The sequence below is a fragment of the Danio rerio genome, chromosome 16 (assembly GCF_049306965.1).
Source record: "Danio rerio strain Tuebingen ecotype United States chromosome 16, GRCz12tu, whole genome shotgun sequence".
Lineage (NCBI taxonomy): Eukaryota > Metazoa > Chordata > Actinopteri > Cypriniformes > Danionidae > Danio > Danio rerio.
In genome coordinates, this window is record NC_133191.1 from 10,197,501 (window position 1) to 10,220,316 (window position 22,816).

Genomic DNA, 22,816 nt, shown 5'->3' on the forward strand with positions numbered 1-22,816 from the left:
CAAGTAAACATACTAGTTTATCTGAAAAACAATCCTATAATCGGTTCTCCTCTTTTAAAAATGTGCGTTCCGTGTCAGAACGCGATCTTTGTTTTGGTCTCTATAACCCAATTCTTTTTGGCCAGTTCTAACTTTTCTTTTTCAAACTTTATGTTTGCTAGTTATTTTATTTTCAAGATCTGCTGCTTCTTTAAGTATAGCAATAAATGTCAAGTAAAATGGTATTTAAACTCACATTGGTGGCATTTAACGCTGACAATGATCACCTCAGGTACTGATTATGTGCTTTATTTATAGTAGTTATACTCAGGGCTTTACATGAACTTTTTTAATCACCAGCCAATGTGGCTAGTAGATTTCCAACATTACTAGCCACTTGCCATTTTCACTAGCCACAATTTTGTTGTTTGGAAAATCTATTTTATATGAATAAATGTGACTTTGACATGCTAAAATGACTTGATTTAAATGTTGTGTTGTCCACATGCCTCCTCATTCATTTCACTGTTTGAGTGTTGTGTGTGAGCTTGCTCACTGTGCATGAGCAAATGGGTTGTGTTGCATTGCAATTGGTTTTTATTTCAGATGACTTTTTAGGGCTCAGAATTAAGGTTTTACCAAATTCATCTCTAACCACACCAAAAAGAAAAAAATATATATTTCTTAGCCACATATTTTAAATGTGTCAAAGCAAGCAAATATATAGCTGTATACATGCGCTTTTTATTCAACAAAACTTTTCTTTTTTTTTTTTAAAAATTAACATTTAAAAAGATCTATTGTCATGTATCTAAAATATGCACAGTAATCTGTCCTGGCTAAAGGTACCAGATCAGCAGTTACTACACACAATCGGGGAGTTAAGCAGGTAAAAACATACCACGAGTAATAATGAAAGGATGATTACGTGCCTGAGAATATTTAAAAAAATCTTGAGCTCTTAAAAGCAGCAGGACTGTGGGTACACCAGCATTGTTTTTTTGTCCAATCTTTTTCAGAGAACTGATCGCACCAGTTGTGCTTCCTTTACACACGGTTGTTTCGCGCAAGTAAACGGAAGCGCGCGCTTTTTAACAGTTTTTTAACGGTTCATTCCGCTGTGGCATTACATCACCTGTGCGCGCGAGTAATCATCCTCTGATAAGGTATTCACCTGCTTTGTCTCGTGCGAACACAGTTGTTGTCAGTCGTGCTGCTTCTCGATTCTAAGATCACATTTGCACGCATATTGGGCCATCCTTATAGTCGAACTCTGCTTTAAGAAAATTACAATGTAAAAATTATTTCCAACCTGCCAAAGTGGCTAGTGGGAGCGGCTGTCTAACCCGCCAAGGCTGAAATCTACCTGCATTTGGCGGGTGTTAATGTAAAGCCCTGATTATACTGATGTTTAGCTACAATATCGCAGAAAAAGAAACCATTTTTAGAATAGTAATATCAGATGTCGTTGTCGCAGTTGGTTAGATCAAAAAACTCCTTTAACATGGCAAAATATTCCCTTTGATCATTTGTCGTCACGTGTAGTTGCAAACATTGTGGGCTCAATAGTCAGGCACGCTCACTTTTGTTGGTGTTGTCAATCTGGCAACCTGCATTTACGTGAAGTCGTCAGATGAGGGGTCGGGTGAAAAAAACCCTTCTCTAGTGTTTTGAATTCGGACAGCAATACCTAGTTCATTTCCCAGAGATGGGTTGTGGCTGGAAGGGCATCCGCTGCGTCAAAACATGCTGGATAAGTTGGCGGTTCATTCCGCTGTGGCGACCCGGCATTAATAAAGGGACTAAGCCGACAAGAAAAAGAATGACTGAATACCTAGTTCAACCACTCAATACTTAGTTCAATCCTAAACTGCACCTTTAAAAAAGAAATAACGGCACCTTTTATTATTTAAGGGTAAACTCCATGTGACACTGTACTTACAGCTTCAAGTAAACTTTTCAGTGTTGGAGACCTCAGCATCAGTGCATCAAAAACCTCATCAGCTTCTCTCCTTACGTACAGCAGGACTGCAGAAACATCATGTTCAGATATGCGTGTGAATGTGTTTCAGTCAGTGCTGGTATACATATACAGTGCTCAGCATAATTGAGTACACCCCATTTTGAAAATGAATATTTTTATCCATTTCTCAGTGAATATAGGCACTATATTTTGGTTTATTTAAACAAAACAAACTTTATTAAACAGATATATTTATTATAATATTTTTTTAGTCATCAACCATATTTAGAAATTGAAATATAATACAAGAACATCAGCAAAATATTGAACAACAATATTTTTTTGCTTCTCTAGAGTTTTCCTTTTTAATATTTGTATTTAATACTTTTCTATAACATACAGTATACATTTGGGTGTACTAGTGTTTGGACCATTATCGTAAGTTATTTTGTTAGATATGCTCCAGATTTGGCTTCAGTACTGACTTATCTGATGTATGCACAAACACAATACTGTATAGCTTCCTATTAAAAATATAAATTTAAAAGATAACTTGTGAAGGGTGTACTTATATACGCTAAGCACTGTATATTCATATTTATTAATGTACAAGGTTTGTTGGTAGTTTAAATTTGACACTTGTGCATTAATTCATACCTTTCCTCTCCTCTCTGCTGTATTTGGTAGGTGGAGAATCGGCCTCTGATGTCCCGAACGGTCTCTTCACGGCCACCCTGGATGCCAAACAGATAAACTCATTTAGAAATGACAGTAGTGCTTTTCAAGGCTACATTAACTCTGTAAGAAATAAATCATAACAGACTGAAACACTGGCTTGCCAAGACTTTAAAAGACTTGATATAAAAGAAATGCTATTATTTTATAGAGAAAAACCAGCTCACAAATCAGAGTAGTAGAAAATTATTATGTGCTATGCTCAAAGATGAATAGAGGGCTGATAACAAACACAAACAAAAAAGACTTTGTTAAAGACTATCAACAGTGTTATTAAATTATTGAAGATTTTAGAATGATTTTATTGAGAATTGTTTTTTTTTATGTAATAAAATTATAAACACAAACTAATTTTATTTGTATTTTTTGGTTGTTGAATATAAGGTTTATACATCAAGCTGTTTAGCTCGTATACTGTTCTGGGAAATAATTAGACCACACTTATTATCAGTTCTCTAAAATTTTGCAGTTTATAAATAAATCACACAAAAAAATAGGTATTATTGCAGGCAATAATAACCTTAAAGTGGTTTATGATTTTTTTACAGAGCTGAAGCATGACAAAGTTAAACATAAAATAGGAAAAATAAACATGCACCATAAAACACACTTTCCACTAACAATTTTGGTGTGGGAAAAGCTATACTACATCCCTGTAGAAGAATATTCACAGTAATTTAACTGACCCGTCATTCTCCATTTCTTCAACACCAAAACTGAACACCTGTACACAAAGAGATCACAAAACATTATAAAGACTACACATACAGGACGCTACAAAATAACGCAGCCATAATATCCTTTAATTACGTCTAATGATTACTAAGAGACTACACCCCAGTAATAAGAACGGATCATTAGACAATTTCAGTATGACTTCATGAACTGTGCTCATTCTCTTCCTCACCTGGCCGGCTCTCTGGAGATTGTTCAAATGGACATCGGGGATGAAGAGCACAGGCTGGGACTCCAAGTCTGTCATAGCTTTGAAAAGCGTAATGTCTGGCCTCTTTGGAGGTAAACTGGCCAAATTTCCTCTCTTACCTAAAATATGAAAAAACATCACAATCAGAAAGCCGATGTAGAGAAATGCATATACTCCCATATTCTGATTCATCGCCAACTAATATAAGAACATTCTGTGTAAATGAAAGTATAACTGACAAAACTCTTACCATCCTGACCGTGCCCGCCAACAGTCTGACCTTTAACCTTCTTCCGAAGTTGCTTTTTCTCCTCATCACGTATTTTTCGCTCGGCTCCCTGTACAGAAGAGAGGTTTGTGTGATCTTGAAGGGACAGTTCACCCAAAAATGTAAATTGTGTCATCATTTGCTCAACCTTCATTTGTCATAAACCTGTTTGACTCTCTTTTTTCTGTTGAAGACAAATGAAGTTATTTTGAACAATGTTGAAAACCTGTAATCATTGAACTCCTTCGTAATTGTACTATGGAAATCAACGGTCATAACATTTTTCACAATATCACCTACTTTCGTGTTCAACAGAAAAGAAAACTCATAAAGGCTTGGAACAACTTGAGGTTAAAATGAACAGTTTGCCACAAAATACTATTTACCCAACCTCATATGGTTCCAAACATTTATGAGTTACATTTGATGAACAGAATTATTAGCCGCCCTGAATTATTAGCCCCCCATTTAATGTTTAACGGAGAGCAGATTTTGTTTTAAAGACATTTCTAAAAATAATTTTTATCAACTCATTTCTAATAACTGTTTTATTTTATTTTTGCCATGATGACAGTAAATAATATTTGACTAGATATGTTTCAAGACACTTCTATACAGCTTAAAGTGACAATTAAAGGCTTAACTAGGTTAATTAGGTTAACTAGGCAGGTTAGGGTAATTAGGCAAGTTATTGTATAACGATGGTTTGTTCTGTAGACGATCGAAAAATATATAGCTTAAAGAGGTTAATAATATTGAGCTTAAAATGTTCTTTAAAAAATTAAGAACTGCTTTTATTCTAGCCGAAATGCAACAAATAAGACTTTCTCCAGAAGAAAAAATATTATCAGACATACTGTGAAAATTCCATTGCTCAGTTAAACATCATTTGGGAAATATTTAAAAAAGAAAAAAAAAAAAAATCAAAGGGGGGCTAATAATTCTGACTTTAAATGCATATTGGAGAAACCTGAAATCCTGTAACCATTGACATTCATAATTGGAAAAACAATATTAGGGAAGTACGTTTTCACAGGCTTGCTTCAAAATATCTTGAGTTCAAAAAAAGAAAAAGAAAACGAGACAAACAGGTACGGCACTAGTAAAGGTTAGGCATGACAGCATTTTTATTTTTGGGTGAACTATTTATTTAATTAAATACTGACTAAATGTTAATTTTGGGGTAAATTATCCCTTAAATGGCAGAGGAATTCAAAAGACAACTTAAACACAAATAGAATTAGACTACTAATGTCACAAATATAGCCAGTACTGAAAACAACAAATGGCAAACATAGGATATTTCCAATGCAAATGCTTAACACTTATTTTAAAACCATGTGATGTAAAACAACCGCACTGACATTGAACAAACCTTGTCACAGAAGACCTTGATCTGAGCGTAGGCTCTATGGATGGGTCTGTTGCTCCTGTTATTGTAACTGTATGTGTCAATCTGGATCATAAGTGGAAGACCTTTAACTCCCTTCTGAGAGGAGAAATCGGTGCTCAGACAGTTCACAGTAATGAAAACCTAGACAGAAAACACACATGCAGATTTGGTTTTAGATTGGTGTAATATAAACTGGTGGCTTAATTGTGAAACTTTAAAAGCTAGGCAATATGTTTGTCCAATGACAGACAGGACAAGTTCAGTAAACATAAAAATCATTCCGTTTGGTGATGCTAGTAGTGTTATAGGTGGTAGTGAAATTACACGAACACATCGAAAGAGAAACGAAAACTTTTAAAGCTATGGAACCACTTTTTGGAGGAAGCATCTCTTAAAACCTAAAAATATCTGTTTTGTTAAATTGCATTTTCTGTTCAATGTGTTAACCTTATGAAGTAAAATCTCCAAACAGTGACTCTACACCAGAGATGCCCAAAATAAGGCCCACAGGCCAAAGTTGGCCCATTGTAACCTTTGATTTGGCCCACTATACCATCTGAGAGGAGAGTGAAACTGAGTACTAAAGGAGGGATTTTCCCTTTAGCTTGGAAAGAAGCAAAGGTTTTCCCTTTACAGAAAAATGCAGCGCTGAGGTTTAGTGGGGCTAAAAGTCAACCAATAAGTTCTTAGTAAAGGGTTTGAAACGATAGTGTGTGAACAAATTCTATTATTTTTTTAAAGAAATCAATTTATTCTTTGACTTCCAGCATGCACATCAAGTAGGACACTCAAAAGGAACAGCATTAACAGAAATAATTAATGATTATTTAGTAAAGATTGATGATAGTAATTTAGTAGGAGCAGTATTGTTGGATTTTAGCTCTGCTTTTGATGTACTGGATCATAAATTATTGCTTGAAAATTTAAATTATATAAATTTTCTTCTCAAACTGTGCACTGGTTTAAAAGTCTATATAGTTATCTGACTAGTAGGAGGCAATGTGTATTTAATAATACAAGTTATTCAAAAGTGAAAGAGTTGTAATGTGGTGTACCTCAAGGAAGTTGTTTAGGACCATTGATATTTTCTATTATTACCAATGATCTTTCTTTGGTTATGCATGCTAGGGCAGTTATGTTTGCAGATGATACAACATTATATCTACCAGCGGCATCAATTGAAAAATTATCTGCTGATTTAGATGAGGAGTTACAATTAGTGGTAAAGTGTGTACAGAATAATACAATGGTTTTAAATTTAATAAAAATCAAAAGTATCGTGTTTGGTTCACACTTTCAATTTAAATGTAAACCACTGTTAAATTAGTCTGTATTGAGTGTGCCTATTGAACGGGTAGAGGAAATTAGGCTTCTTGAAGTTCTTTGTGATAGTAGGTTAAAGTGGTCAAAACAGATTGATAAAATGCTAATAGTTATGGGAAGAGGTTTATCAATTATTAAGAGATGTGTAAAACTTTTACCACAGTCCTATATCTCTCAAAATATTCAGGCAATTGTTCTTATCTAGATTATGGTCCAGTGGTATGGTCGAGTGCATCAAGTAAAGACTTAGATTACAGTTAGTCCAGAATAGAGCTTGGTAGTGGCAAATGGGGATCTTGATAAATAACGTTAAAAAAATATATACAAAAAATGGAGGGGGTTGGTTAAAATGCCTTTAACGCAGAGATCATCATTTCTAATTAGACGTAAACTTCTTTGTGTTTTATTGCTGAGCTACAAAAAACCCTGAAATTAAATGTTTCAATTAAATGTTGTAAATTAAATAATCAATATAAATGCAGTTATAAATAATCCGCCGAGAGACAGTATTTATGAATATGCAGAAGACATCAGTGAGCAAATCAAGACAACAACTAGTGTAATTCTCTTATAAATTAGACAGTTTTTTGTTTTTACTATAATAAGTTTATTATAAAATGTAAAGAAAAAACTGTATTAGTAAATATAAAGCAATGTTTTCCAGCCATTTTTAAACATTATCAAATAAATAAGGAAATTAGCCATGGAAACTATATTTTCCTTCGGCCCACAAGCCTCAATCAAGTTTGTTTTTTTGCCCTTCATAGGAAAAAATTTAAGTGCCAATGCTCCAGACAAAAACCACTTAAGCACTCTTTAACTGTGCACCTTTCTGCAGTTTATTCAAATAGTAAGCAAAACAAAATTTGATTCGAAATATTCCCAACTGTAACCTGTCGAATGCCAATACATCAAGAGACACTGGAAAAACGTCTGTTGATAGATGAAAGCTAGCGAATCTTTCGGCCTGAGGTGAAAATAGTTTCCCACTGACGGTCTCCCGTCCTTTCATGTCTGTGCCTGTAGCTGTTGTTTCATAGAGGAGCCTGTTGTTCTGCGTTATGAGAACCACTTGCTTTCTCAGGGCCATGTGACCAATTCTGACAGGAATCAGTTAGCGACCACATATGCAGACAAATCTTTCACAACAGATCTTCCTAGTCTTTCAGTAGGAGTGTGCGTGTAGGTGCATGTGGGAAAATGATGGTTGAATAAATACAAAGTATCACTGAAACCTTACAACATCAGTTGTATCTTGACAAGATTAAGATTAGGTTCTTTTTCCAGAGACTGCTTGTTGAAATACAATATTACACTAACACTGATAACAATAATAATTTACACTACCGGTCAAAAGTTTGGGGTCAGTCGGATTTTTTTATATTTTTAAATAAGCTTCTCCTGCTTACAAAGGCTGCATTTTTTTCCATCAAATATACAGTACAAATTTTGAAAATTATGAAGTGTTATTGCACTATAAATGGTCAAAAGTAGTTTATCATTTAATGTAATCATTTATTCCAGTGCTTTTAATAAGGAATATTCAGCTTCCAGTCTTCAGAGTTACATGGTTCTTCAGAAATCACTCTAATATTAATTAATATTATTATTAGTAATGGTAATAGTATTAAAAGCAATGAGGATTGGAGTAAAAATTCTATTTGAAACTACATACAATAAGAAAGCAGTTATTTAAAATTCTAATAAATATTTAACATTGTTTTTTACATTTAATAAATGCCGCCTTGAACAGAATAGTTTTCTTTAAAAAAATAATAAAACTGACCCCAAACTCTTGACCAGTAGTGGAATTATAATAATAATAAAATTACATATTAAAAGGGATGAATTATACCCCTTTCAACAAGATATAAAATAAGTCTTTGATGTCCCCAGTGTGTGTATGTGAAGTTTCAGCTAAAAAAATACCACACAAAAAACTAATAACTTTTTGAAACAGCACCTTTTAGACTTTGATTCAAATTGTGCCATTTTAGTGACTGTCTCTTTAAATTCAAATGAGAATGTACTCCACACACACTCATTTCAAACACCTATGAGTCAGCATAGTGCCAGATTTAAAACTCATATGGCGGATGGCAGCTTCTCATTAAGGGCTGTTTATGGTAATGAGGAGGGATCATCACTGATGGGCGGGGCTATCCTCTCATTCTTTCTTTCTATAGGTCATCAACGTGTTTCTGCAGACTGATTTATTAAACAAATCGTGATTATAAAAAAACAAATGATCATTGGAGGGTGGATATATTCACACACTGTTGGCAGACAATGTTGTTTAAACCACTTACAAAAGAGATTTTTGCATAAAAGGTCTCCTTTGAGTAAGAATAAATAATAATAATCATCATAATTATAACTAAATTATTTAGGGGGTTAAGTTATAGGGCTCTATTTTAAGGATCTAGGTGCAAAGTCTAAAACACATGGCGCTAAAGCATTAAGGGCATGTCCGAATCCACTTTTGTTATTTTAAGGATAAAAAAAAATAACAATCAGAGTCTCATCTCCCATTCCCTTTAATGTTTGCTTTTCCCAGTTGTGTCGCACCATGGCGGATTTGCTATTTACATGGCGGACTTTGTAAGTGGAGAAACTAAATGAAAAAACTGAACTCTTCATTACCGAGAAAACAGTTAAACAGAGCATCTGCAGCGCGAGGATAAAGAATTAGTCTCCTCCATTCAGCCCCTTTACTTTCTCCTTCTTTCTTTAGTGGATAAGGAAACTCTATTGTATGCACAGACACACAGTAGCCTACATAATGTTGTCTGTTGAGCGCAAATATTTGTTTTAAAACTATTTCTAAATTCAGTTTTAATTTCCAGCAAACGAATAAATGAACAATAATAACGAAGTGTGCTCAAAAAAGTTATATCCAAACACACGTCCTATGCCATGTATGGTCCAAAACCTGACAGGTGGACAAATCTAAGCTTGTTTTTAATAAAACTAATCTAAATATACTAAACTAAAAAAAGCCCCTCGAGATAAGGTGGCATGGATGTAGGGGTTTTAATATTTATGTCGAAAATAATAACCTTTGTAATATTTTAATCCTTTAATTCTTTTTCATATGTAAAGATATTTCTGTATTGCTGTACATCCTATGTGTATTAAGCAATGTGTAAGCGAGGCGCACAACTGACACACTCAGCAATTGACTTTAGACCTGCTATCAGCTGGTCTATCGTGCAGTCTATTTTAATTCCTTAACGCGCCAACAATTAACACACCTCTTTTCTAGACTGGAACACCCATAAGCGCATAAAGGGGCAAAAATGGATTTGCTATTTAAACAACATGGTGCAAAATGAGAACATTTCTGTTGCGCTGGTCTGAAAATAGCAACACGTTGCGGCAAAAGCATCTTGCGCCTTATTACGCCAGGTGTATGATAGGGCCTATAGAATTTGAATAGCCACAGGTATGAATGATTTCATGTGGGGCTCCGTAGTGGATTTTGGTAGTTTTAGTCTGTGACTGAATGTGTTTCTATATGACATCAATGTCACATGCAGGGGTGTGATTTATTTCTAAGCATACTGAGAAGTTTTTTTTTCCTCAGACACCTCGACCAGAGACTCCAGCTCTACTCCAATCACAGATCACACTTTCCTGATATAAAAGACATGTAAATGTGTGCACCCCATTTTTAGAAACATCTTTAACACATGCACGCAAGCACACACACATTCAGAGATCCAGACTTCTTTCTATTGGGTATTCCACTAGATGTAACGATGACACATCAAGGCTACTTCAAAAGCCCATTTTAAAAGACAAATATTGACCGTGAGGCTGGGTGGACCTCCACCCTTAAGTGTGCACTTAAAGTAAGCTTGTTAAGTACTGAAACTAAGAAGTAAAAAGCTTCTGACTGTGAAAAGGATGCTGGAAGAGGAGATGGAAGTCCTTTCCAGGCTTTTATCAAACTTCAGGTAGTCCTGCGACAAACTGGACATTCAAGTGAAACTCTGAAAAAGCTTGAAAGTCTCACCTTAGCCTCCTCATTGACATCCCAAGTGAATGACACTGCATTATAAGCGATTTCCTCGATGTTGCCAATGGTGTTGAAACTCTCTTTATAGTCAGCTGAGGGGGGAAAAGGGGGGAACATGATATTAGTTACTGTCTATTAAAAAATAATTAAGGCATAAATCTGAAGTGGGATTGCTTGAGATTTTCTGTATTTATTTCGAAATGTTCATTCATTCATTTTCTTTTCGGCTTAGTCCCTTTATTAATCTAAGGTCACCACATTGGAATGAACCGCCAACTTATCCAGCATATGTTTTACAAGGCGGAAGCCCTTCCAGCTGCAACCCATCTCTGGGAAACACCATTTTTAAATGTTAAAAATACCAAATGAAATGATGCTATTCATAAAGACACACAGTTCACCCAAAATGTCAAATTCTGCCATATTTACTTTACTTGTCTTTGAGTTTCTTTCTTCTGTCGAACACACAAGATGATATTTTGCAAAAAAGCAAGAAACCTGTAATTGACTTCTATTACATTTGTATTTCTTACTATTAAAATCAATTACAGGTTTCCAGCTTTCTTTAAAAGATCTTCTTTTGTGTCCAACAGAAGAAAGAAACATTATAAATGGTTTGGAACCACTTGAGGGAAAGTAAATAGAGGGTAAATAATCATTTTTGAGTGAACAATCTCTTTGGGCTCTATTTTGACGGTCCATGCGCAGAGCGCAAAACGCACGGCGCAAATGCTTTCAGGGCCTGTCAGAACGCATTTTTGCTAACTTAAGGATGGGAAAATCCGCTTTGCGCATTGGCGCATGGTCTAAAAGTGTTGAGTTTATTTTCTTAATGAGTTATAGGTGTGTTTTGAGAATAAACCAATCAGAGTCTCATCTCCCATTCCCTTTAAGAGCCAGCTGCGTCGTGCCATAAGCACATTGCTATTAACAAGACGTAAAGTAAGTTCACTTTTTTACTTTTGCTCTCGTGGATAGGGAAACCTTACCGCACAGACATCAATTAGCCTATAAATAATTAATTTAGTTTGTTAAGCGCAAAGATTTGTTTCAAATCTATTTCTAACTTCAGTTCTAATTTCCAGCAAACGAATAAATGATTATTAATAACAAAGTGTGCACAAAATACTGAGTTATTTTCAAATACACCTGCTTGTGCCCCATATGGTCTAAAACCTGACAGGTGGACAAATCTAAGCTTGTTTTTAATAAAACAAATATAAATATGGATATAATAAATAATACTGCTAATAATAATAACATTATACAAAAGCAAATTGAATGAACTGAAAAAGCCTCCCGAGATGAAGAAAGTATGAAGGCAGTGGTTTTTAAATTCATGTAGGCTAGAAATGAATATGTTTTGTAATATTTTAATAATTTATATTTATATCCTATATTTATCCTTATTACATATATCCTTAATATATTATATCTTTTTCATATGTAAAGATATTTGCGTATTGCTCTACATCTTGTGTGTACTGTGTAAGCCAGGCGCACTTTGCGCCAGACAATAGACCGACTTTGTTCTGGTCTAAAGAACAGACTATTTACAGTTTCTCAAAATAGCAACGCGCCAAAACACGCCTGCTTTTTTTAGACCAGAACGCCTATGGGCGCACATTTGAGCGCAAATGCATTTGCTGTTTGAACAGTGTGGCGCAACACCTCAAAATGACCATTGCGCCAAGCTTAAAGTAGCAAAAGACTATCGCGCAGCGCCTTGCGCCACATTGAGATGGGTGTGTGATAGGGCCCATTATGTTTGACTTACTAAGCAAGATTGAGAGCATTTAAACTTTTTTTTACCCAAAAGTACAAATTTCCGTTAAAAGTAGATGCTCTTTGAAAGATTTTACAAATGATGCTAAAAACACGACCCTCAGGATTAGCCCACTTGAGTGTTATTTTAAGACTAAGGCCTTTTGAAATGATCGCGCAGATAATATTATTAGTGAAATCGTTCATTGTACATTTAAACACCACCAGAAATGTGCAAATGTGCATTTAATATGCAAAGCTGCAAACAAATTTGAGCACTTGAGGATATATTCAATCATTTAAAACACACACACACACACACACACACACACACACACACACACACACACACACACACACACACACACACACACACTATGACCTTAATGGCAGGCATTCTATTACACGCTTCACGTCTATGACATGGTACCTGCCTGCTGTGTAAATACAACACTGTTTAAATGTATGGCAGATGTTACTCAAGCCTTCCGTTTACAAAAGAGCAGGACCCTTTCCCAAGCCCCCGTTTGTCTGAGGATTCAGTCTCCCTCCCAACGGTTAACGCTCCTATTCAAATCCTGATCTTCAGCCTCAGGCACTATGAAAAATCCCTGGATACTGTTATTCAAATCAGGACAACATCAGCATCAGCAGATCGGGTTTCCATCTTCCAGAATCATGCCCAAACCATGTCAGTCTGCCAGATGCCACTGAGAAGACCATCACGGTGCCCCCCAGGTGTCAACCCCCCCACCCCGCCTCTTTTAACTTGACCCTCCCATTGTCCTTACGTTTCCCAGCTGGGAGTTATGATGGAAGACTTTGCCCAAAGCATTGTACTAAAGTTGCAGACCCCTTTTTTTTTGGATACACCTCAAAAAAGTGAATAAGGAAATGGCAAGATGAATGACGAACAAAAGAAGAGACTGCCATTATCTATTATCCTAGGAATACAGACGCGTAAATTGAAAGAAGAACAAAACAAAGACACACCACCCAAAAAAGGATCAGTATTATTCATAAAGTATATAGTTATATACATCATTTCAGTCATTTCAAATAGAACAGGAATTTTTACTGATAATTTTGAATAATTGAAATAATATAAGACCCTGGATCACTAACCCAGTCAAAAGTGTGAATTTTCGGAAATTGAGATTTATATCTAGCTTAATAGTTGAATAATATATATATATATATATATATATATATATATATATATATATATATATATATTTTTTTTTTTTTTTTTTTTTTTTTTTATATTTATTTATATATTAAGCAAAATTGCATATTTGTTATAAAGAAACACAAATAATATTTGTATCAAACTGAAGTGACTTCCAATATCATCTAATGAGATTGAATAAATATACTTCATCTAAAGAGAAAACAAATGTATTTGTCTTACGGCTGTTGACAATTTGTCTTTTTTTCTTTTTTTTTTTTTTACTGTAATTTGACTTTATATCTAGTATGGTTAGTTATCCCATTAGAACAATAAGTTAATGCAACTAACATAACTAACATTAAGCAGCAATGAGCAAGAAATTTCTTACAGAATATATCAATGTTTGAGTAATATTAATGAAATGCAACCTAAAATGTCTTCAGTTTTATTGCTTTGGGACCCCTAAATAATATTTCCTTTTGATTATAGAATCAGTAAAATTAGAAATCATCATAAACTAAGATAAATACATGCTTTAAAATTATATTATATTGTTAACTCATGTTGGTTAATGTATATAATTAAAGTTAAAAGCTAAATTGGGAAGGAAGAGAAGGCTATTTTTAAAGTATTAAAAGGGATTGTTCACCCAAAAATGTAAACTTTTTCACTATTTCCTCAGACTTAAGTGATTCCAAACATTTATGAGATTCTTTTTTATGTTTTGCATTGATGGGTTTGCACTTCAATGTTTGGACTCTCAGCAGTGAATATTAAACCAGACTAAACTGAACTGAAATTAAACTCTGAAAACTGAACAGACACAGTTTCAAGTCACGATAATCTTCTACGTGAAGCTGTTTTTACACAATCTACAATGTAAAAGGGCTATAGAAATAAAGAGGATTTGAACTGAATGCTGAACACAAAATAAGATATTTTGAAGGAAGCTAAAAACCTGTAACCCTTGACTTTCATTGTTGGAAAACAAATGCTATTGAAGTCAACGGTTACCCATTTCCAACATTCTTCAGAAAAATTTCCTTTGTGTTTAACAGAAGAAAGAAAGTCAAATAGGTTTGAAGCAAGTAAAGGATGAGTAAATGATGACAGAATTTTCAGTTATGGGTGAACTGTCCTTTTAAGTATTTTTTTCTAAGGTAACTGTAATCTGATTTCAGAATGTATTTGTACAATATTTACACTATAAAAAGTTTTAAACTTGGCACTAGAAATTTGCATCATCTTGTGTATAACACAGCCACTGTAAAACCTCAATGCTCTAAAATAATATTTTTGGTCTAATATTTCCAAATCTGGCATCACAGTGGTGTAGTGTGTAGTGTGATCGCCTCACAGTAAGAAGGTCACTGGTTCGAGCTTCAGTTGGCATTTCTGTGTGGAGTTTGCATGTTCTCCCCTTGTACCCGTGGGTTTCCTTTGGGTGCTCTGGTTTCCCCCAAAGACATGCACTATAGGTGAATTAAATAAACTAAATTGACAGTAGTGTATGTGTGTGAATGCAGAAGTGTATGGGTGTTTCCCAGTACTGGGTTGTGGATGGAAGGGCATCCACTGCGTAAAAATATGCTGAATAAATTGGCAGTTAATTTCTGCTATGGCGACCTCAGATTAATAAAGGGACTAAGCCGAAAATAAAATGAATAAATGGATTAATGGTCTCCAAATCTTTCTTTCTTTTTTTTTTTTCAAACCACCACCAAATATCTCTCATTTAACAACAAAGTTGGTTAATAACCCCGAAGCTAGATATATAAAAAATGCATTTAAAAAGAAAATCCCACCTATGTCAAGGACTCTCTGTTTGGCAGTGTGTTGACGGGTGTGCCAGTAGTTCCAATGTTTCAACTGCTCATCCCGACACTTCTCCTGTCCGAACACCACCATCACTACAGTCTTGAGGGAAAGATTTGCGGAATAACAATTATTGGTCTCTAATGTGAAGTTGATAGTGGTTTTCATGGCAAGCAGAACTCACCCGCACTTTACTGATGGGATGACGAAGGCCCTTGTTGGCCCCGGTCTCACTGAGTGTGATGCCATAGAACTGGCCCTTGTTCAGATACACCATCGGCCCATCGGCAGCCTTCTCACGGACAGAACGGCTTGCTTCAATATTATACTGGAACATGTTTCTAGGGGAGGATGAGAAAAAAGTGAGAATAAAAAAAATCACTATAAATAAAAATTTATCAAACCATAATGGTAAAAAAAAAGAGAAGAAAACATGGCCGAATGGCTAATGACTGAAAAATCTTTATGCTTCACATTCTTCATCAGGAATATGGAATATTGTAGAAAAAAAGCCTGAGGGCCAAAGTTGGCCCATGGTAACTTATGATTTGGGCCACCATCCCATCTGAGAAGAGAGGGAGAATGATGGGGATGGTTTAGAGATTGTCATTTCAAATATATTTGTTTATTTGTTTGTTTTATTGTTAAGCTACAAAAAAAGTTTAATTTAAATGCTGTAATTTAGTTCAATATGTATGTACTGTCACCAGACCAGTAGAGGACAATGCAGAGACTTTGCTGAGCAAATCAAGCCAAAGGAAGATTCTGCTTGACAGGTGTATTCAGCATTGAACTGCACTGTGTTATACATGTGATTGTTTTTGCTTTATTGTCATGAGTTATCATTAAAAGGTTATACTGCATTAGTTAATACAATTCAAAGTCATGTTTTCCATTTATTTTTAAATATTAGGAAATTGCCCATTGCAACTTTAATGCAAAATAGCTTGGCATATTTATGTTTGGCCCACTGCTCTCAATGATATTTGTTTTTTGGCTGATCATACCAAACGTTTGGGCACCCATGGTATAAGGTCTAATTGGAATTTTGCAAGACCCTGTATTTTTCTCTAAATCTACTCCATATTTATGTGATTTCTATATTTCCAGTGGTTACCTTTACTTAGAATATTGAAATAGAATAAAAATATTGTACAATATCAGATAATCCATTGAATAGTTTTAATGTATACACAATTAAAATTACAATTCAAAATAATGCATTGCTTATAATAATAATCTGTGTTGGCTAAATGTTGCATCTCTATTTTGAAGAAACACTAATCAGAGGTTTAGTTTTGAACTAATGAGATCAGTTAAGGAGCGCAGTCCTAAATTATAAAGAAATGGTCAAATCTGGATGTTTTTAATACCATCAAATCTTTCAGAAAAATGTTATTTAAATGAAATCCTGTAGGTACTTCGAGTCTAGAATATACAGTTGAAGTCAGAATTATTAGCCCCCTTCAAATTTTTTTATTCTTTTTTAATATTTTCCAAATGATGTTTAACAGAACAAGGAAATTTTCACAGTATGTCTGATAATATTTGTTCTTCTGGAAAAAGTCTTATTTGTTTTATTTCAGCAAGAATAAAAGCAGTATTCATTTTTTTTAAACACCATTTTAGGGACAAAATTATAAGCCTCTTTAAGCTCTATATTTTTTAATAGTCTACAGAACAAACCATCATTATACAATAACCTGCCTAATTACCCTAACCTGCCTAGTAAACCTAATTAACCTAGTTAAGCTTTTAAATGTCACTTTAAGCTGTATAGAAATGTCTTGAAAAATATCTAGTAAAATTCTATTGACTGTCATCATGGCAAAGATAAAATAAACCCATTATAAGAAATGAATTAATCAAAACTATTATGTTTAGAAATGTGTTAAAAAATCTTCTCTCTGTTAAACAGAAATTGGGGAAAAAATAAACAAGCAGTCTAATAATTAGACTGGGTATTAAATAGGGTGGCTAACAATTCTGACTTTGACTGTATTTAAAAAATGCAATATACTGATCAGAAGTATGTGGTCAGCAAGTTTAAAAACATAATTTTAACAACAATACTTACAACCCTGCTTGCTCATGTGTGAAATCTTCAGCCGCAGGTGTAGTAGGCACCCTGTACCTCTAAAAACAGTAAACATGACACAAAAGTCAATCTACTGCAAAAAAAAAAAAAAAAAAAAAGTCATTATCTAAATGTTATGTCATAAAGCTCACCATAGGGTCCTCAGGATAGGAGTCCTCAAAGGTGCTGTCTGGTGTGCTGCACTGATCGTCCTTCATGTATCTATCATGGCTGACGCTCACTGAATCCTGTAAATGCGGATGGTAGGGCGTACGGTGATAATGAAGCTGCTGGTGATGGCTGGAGAATGACTGAGCATAAACCTCTGGCTTTACAGTGGCCACTACACCGTCCTCGGCAGGCACTGTGCCGAACAGGTCTTGCTTGTTTTCTGAATCAGGATTCAGTGACAGGTTGACCGGAAGTGACTTCAGGACATGAATACGATTTTCTGCGGACTCGAGGCCATCTTGACTGATCCGACTAAAAGAAAGAGTCAGCAAACAAAATGAAATTTCTTTATCGTCTTCTAGTAAATGTTATAAATTAAAGAAATATTTACAGGGACAGTTCACCCAAAAATAAACATTCGGTTATTGTTTAGGAAACAGTTCACCCGAATATTTTCTCACTCTCAAGTGCTTACAAACATTTAGTTTCTTTCTTCTGTTGAACACAAAAGAAGATATACTGTGTTGAAGAAATCTGAAAACCTGTAACCATTGACATACCATCTCATGGTATAAAAACAGATACTTTAGATCACAGGTCTCAAACTCGATTCCTGGAGGGCCACAGCTCTGCATATTTTACTCCAACCCCAATCAAACACAGCTGATGCAACTAATCAAGGAGTTCAAGACTCTTTTGAACACTCTATTATTTGGATTAGCTGTGTTTGAATAGGGTTGGCGCAAAACAGTGCAGAGCTGTGGCCCTCCAGGAATTGAGTTTGAGACCTATGCTAAAGATGCTATATTACTACTATTGACACTATGTAGTGTAGAAACTAAAGATACTATACTATATAGAGAGTTCTTTCCGAGTTTCATTATAAATATCTGCATTAGTTTACCCAAAAATGATTTAAAAACCTGTAGCCATTGACTTTCATGATATGAAAAACAGACATTATAGAGGTCAATGGCTACAGGTTTTCAGGATAATTTATAGGGTGAACAATCCCTTTAACTCAATGTAGATATTTATAATGAAACCAGAGAGATTTCTCTCCCAAATGATCAAACTATGGTCATGAAGGAAACATAATCTTAACCATAGGAGTCAAGTGGTTTGATCCAAATCCCTCAAGAGGGACTCTAGTGTTTTAATTGATAAAAAGATTTCATTTACATCTACACAATGATCAACACACATACACCGTGCACGTCATACTGTATACTTGCTAATTAAGGACATTAATCATGTTTAAGAAACCAGCTAGTTTTGTTCTAGCATGTGAAAAACATTTGTTTACAAAATAAAGCGATCATGTTATTAGAGCTGTTGCAAAAAATCTATAATGAAATAGATTCAAAGATTTTCAAATGCATCACTATTCTCTCTTTCTTTTAAAGATTTATTTATTAGATTTTTTTGACAGTTAACAAACAAAGTAAAAAGAGACAATAACAGTACAAACAGAAAAAAAATATATATATAACAGTACAGCATTGATTAAAAAATAAATAAATAAACCACACTATAACCCTCATACTGTACGACACACAGTATATGACATGCATAAACACTATATGATGTGCATAAATCAATTTTCAAATTGAGCATATAAACAGGTCTGTACCAGACGTTGAGGTTGACAGCATGGTGTATTAAGTAAAATAAACAGTAATAATAAAATAAAATAAAATAAAATAAACAAATAGAAAAAAATAAAAAAGAAATTTTTTAAAAAAGTGAGAGAAAAGGGAAAATGTATTAAATGAAGTAGGCTGGGGGGTGGCACATTCTTAAAACTATTCTCTCTTAAATCAATTCTAAGCTTCGTTGTAATGGCAGGAGGAGCTCTATGCAAGGTTTTAACTGTACATTCATTGCTCAAGAGGATGAGCACTTGTGCATTCGGTCATGCAAGTCAGTTTTTAAGTCACAAGCTGTATTTGTAAAAAAAAATGGATGAAAGGAGAACACAGTAATTTTTAAAAGCCTATAGCACCATCTGATCTTAAATATTAGCTCAGAATTCATTTGAAAGAGAATAGCAATGCATTTTGAAAATCTCAAATTTCCATATGATTTTTTTCCCGCAACAGCTTTAAATCTGATACATTATCTCTTATGGGTTTGGATTAACAGGGTGGACAAATAACAGAATTTTGATTTTTTTTTAGGTGATTTATAAAGTTTTCTTGGTTCTTTTAAGTGCAAGATTTCTTTTCGCATCATTCTTAAATATTTGAGGTGTAACATTTATCAAAAAGATGCTCCGAAGTTTGCAGTTGAACCTTTGACTTGCTTGCAAAAGAATAACCAACCTTTTTTCATGATCTTCTGGAAGTTTGTGCACTGGCAGGAGCCTCTTCTCTTTAGGAACCTAATGGAAAAGAGATACTTTCCGACATTAAATCTTCAAATACACATGCCCTGAGCAGCCACATTTCTTAAACTGCTCTCACCTTATAGTAATCATAAAGGATTCCCAGGGCAGCCACACTGTCCTCATCTCCATTAATGCTCATCATGGCCTTGGTGGCAGCAGTCAGTGGATTCTCCAAGTAAGACTTCCATGCCTCGTCTTCACTTGTGAAGGCACGGCGCGATGGAACAGTCATTTCATTAGGGACCACCACCACCAGACGCTTACTATAACATACAGACATGCTGATATAAATGGACAAAGGTATGCATTTATTTATCTATTAGAAATAAATAATAATTGCATATACAGTTGAAGAATTATGACACTCTAAAAACACAGGGTTAAAAACTACCCAAATTGGGTTGTTTTTAACCCTACTGTTGGGTAAATATGGGACAGAACACATCAGGGGTTAGATTAACCCAAGTAATTGGGTTATTATTTTTAACCCCATAAATGGGTTGTTTTTTCCACCCAATAATTGGTTATTTTTTTACTTAAATAATAGGTTAATTTGATCCAAAAAAATCCAATTGTGCTGTTTTGACTTGGTGTCACTGAAGTACGGTGGGGGATGTGCAGCTTTGATTACAGGTGTACAAAAGGTGCTAGTAAGAAATGTCAAAATTCAGAAAGGTCTGACTAAGGGCTGCTTTGAGCATAAATCTCATTTTAAACATCTGTAAATGCAAGGAATCTGCGTTTATGTTACACCATTTTCATTGCATTTAAACAAATTAGTATATAATCCCAGTCAGCCCCTGCTGTGAGTTGATTTAACCCAAAGAGCTGGGTTGGAACTACCCAAGACTCTGAAAATAACCCTCAAAAATTACCCAAATGCCTCAACCCAAGATTTGGGAAGAAAAAATAATCCATGTTTTTTTTTTAGAGTGTAGTCCCTCTTTGAATATTTTTTTTCTTCTTTTTTTTAAATATTTCCCAAATGATAAGCAAGGACATTTTCACAGTATATTTAATTTTCTTCTTCTTCTGGAAAAAGTCTTATTTCGGCTTAAATAAAAGCAGTTTTTAATTTTTTAAAAACCATTTTAAGGGCAAAATTATTAGCCCCTTTAAGCTATTTTTTCCTTCTATAGTGTACAGAAAAAAACATTGTTATACAATAACTTGCCTAATTACCCTAACCTGCCTAGTCAACCTAATTAACCTAGTTAAGCATTTAAATGTCACTTCAAGCTGTACAGAAGTGTCTTGAAAAGTATCTAGTCAAATATTATTGACTGTCATCATGGCAGACATAAAATAAATCAGGTATTAAGGATGAGTTATTAAAACTATTATGCTTAGAAATGTGTGGAAGAAATCTGCTCTCTGTTAAACAGAAATTGGTGAAAAAAATAAACAGGGGGGCTAATATTTCAGGGGGACTGAAAATTCTGACTTCAACTGTACACATTTATTATTCAATTTGTACAGTCAAGCCCAATATGATTAATACCCCAGGCAAATTCTGACTTAAAGTAATAACACAGGCGTCTGCCAAAAGTTATATATTTCTCAGATTTTATTTAGATTCAAACAAAAACTTTAGGGAATGTACCAGGGGTATGAATCATTTTAGGCTTGACAGTATATATTAAGGATACATCAAATAATCTGAAGCATATAGACAAAAGTTACATGTAGCCTAATGTACAATGATTAAGGAAAGGAGTTAAAACAACAACACTGCAGACAGCAGGCTTAAAAGCAATAACACTACCTAACCTCTCTATACCTAAGGGTTCATAAAGTTTACAAAGGGTTGGAACATAGAAATTCCCAGCACTATCCTTTTACGTTTTCCACACAAATGCTTTTTTTCCATGGGACAATAGACTGTATCCTGCTGGATATTGATACTACAGTGAGGAAGGGTTCCATGGGCGGGGTTGTACAAGGATGTTAGCTAATATAAGGCACCTGCCATGCCCACCGTTATAGCTGTACTACAATAGACAAACTCATAACAGAAGAGAAAAGTTAACGAAAAAACATTAAAACATCACACTTGTTGATTGTTGTTGCAATGTACACTGGAAACAATTAAACAATTATATAAAAAAAACAATCTTCTAAAATTACGTCACATGTAAATAAAACACGTCATGAAAATCATTGTAACATCTGGTTGCGCTTGACTCCGTTTGTTGAGTCTTTTCTTGTAAATTATGCTAGTGTTTACATCAGGGACTTACTTCTCCTCCTGAGCCATGTGCAGTTTGCTGGGCTCCCACAGTGAAACTGGACTTTCAGGTCGGTGAAGATACGGCAGGTGAGTAGCAGGGAAAGGCTGGATGAAAAAAAAAACTCGGACTACAGGTCAAACAACTTCTCGCATCCGACTCTCATTACAGCATCCTCCGTCTGTACCGCACAAAGGACAGGAGCCAAACATTCAGGATCAAGCGGAAAAGCGTTTTAATTCTGGGAGGACTCAAGGTGACTGTTACTATAAGCAAGTAAAGGTGCGCTCTCGTTACCTGGAGGAGGGGACGAAGCAGCCAATCCCGAAGTAGCTACTTTGATTCGGCGATGGGGATTAGTTTAACAGTAAGAAGGCGTGGCTTACACTGTTAAAACACAAGTGGTGCTCACTGCAGAGCCATTTGAGGAGAGGTGAGCTCCAGAGAGGGGGAGCTTAAGCTTGAGCTCCACCTTTTTTGCACTTCTTCTACGAGTGATGTCACTGGGGGTAGGGTTAGGGGTGGGGTTGGTGTACGCATTAAAACAGCTTACAGGAGGAGGAGCGACAGCTCATGCTCCCCCTCTCTGGAGCT

At 34.9% G+C, this 22,816-nt stretch overlaps 1 protein-coding gene across 1 annotated transcript in view; it reads right to left on the reverse strand.

The window, feature by feature from the left end:
• The window catches only part of grhl2a (grainyhead-like transcription factor 2a), a 23,526-nt gene extending 1,020 nt beyond the window's left edge, over positions 1-22,506 (reverse strand). The window contains 14 exon segments of the mRNA NM_001326533.1: positions 1,922-2,007; positions 2,600-2,676; positions 3,364-3,401; positions 3,585-3,721; positions 3,853-3,940; positions 5,246-5,404; positions 10,605-10,699; positions 15,348-15,459; positions 15,542-15,698; positions 17,435-17,493; positions 17,587-17,917; positions 19,930-19,988; positions 20,071-20,257; positions 22,235-22,506. Coding sequence (NP_001313462.1) covers positions 1,922-2,007; positions 2,600-2,676; positions 3,364-3,401; positions 3,585-3,721; positions 3,853-3,940; positions 5,246-5,404; positions 10,605-10,699; positions 15,348-15,459; positions 15,542-15,698; positions 17,435-17,493; positions 17,587-17,917; positions 19,930-19,988; positions 20,071-20,257; positions 22,235-22,251 — 1,602 coding nt within the window. The 5' untranslated portion in view covers positions 22,252-22,506.
• Between the last annotated feature and the right edge of the window lie 310 nt (positions 22,507-22,816).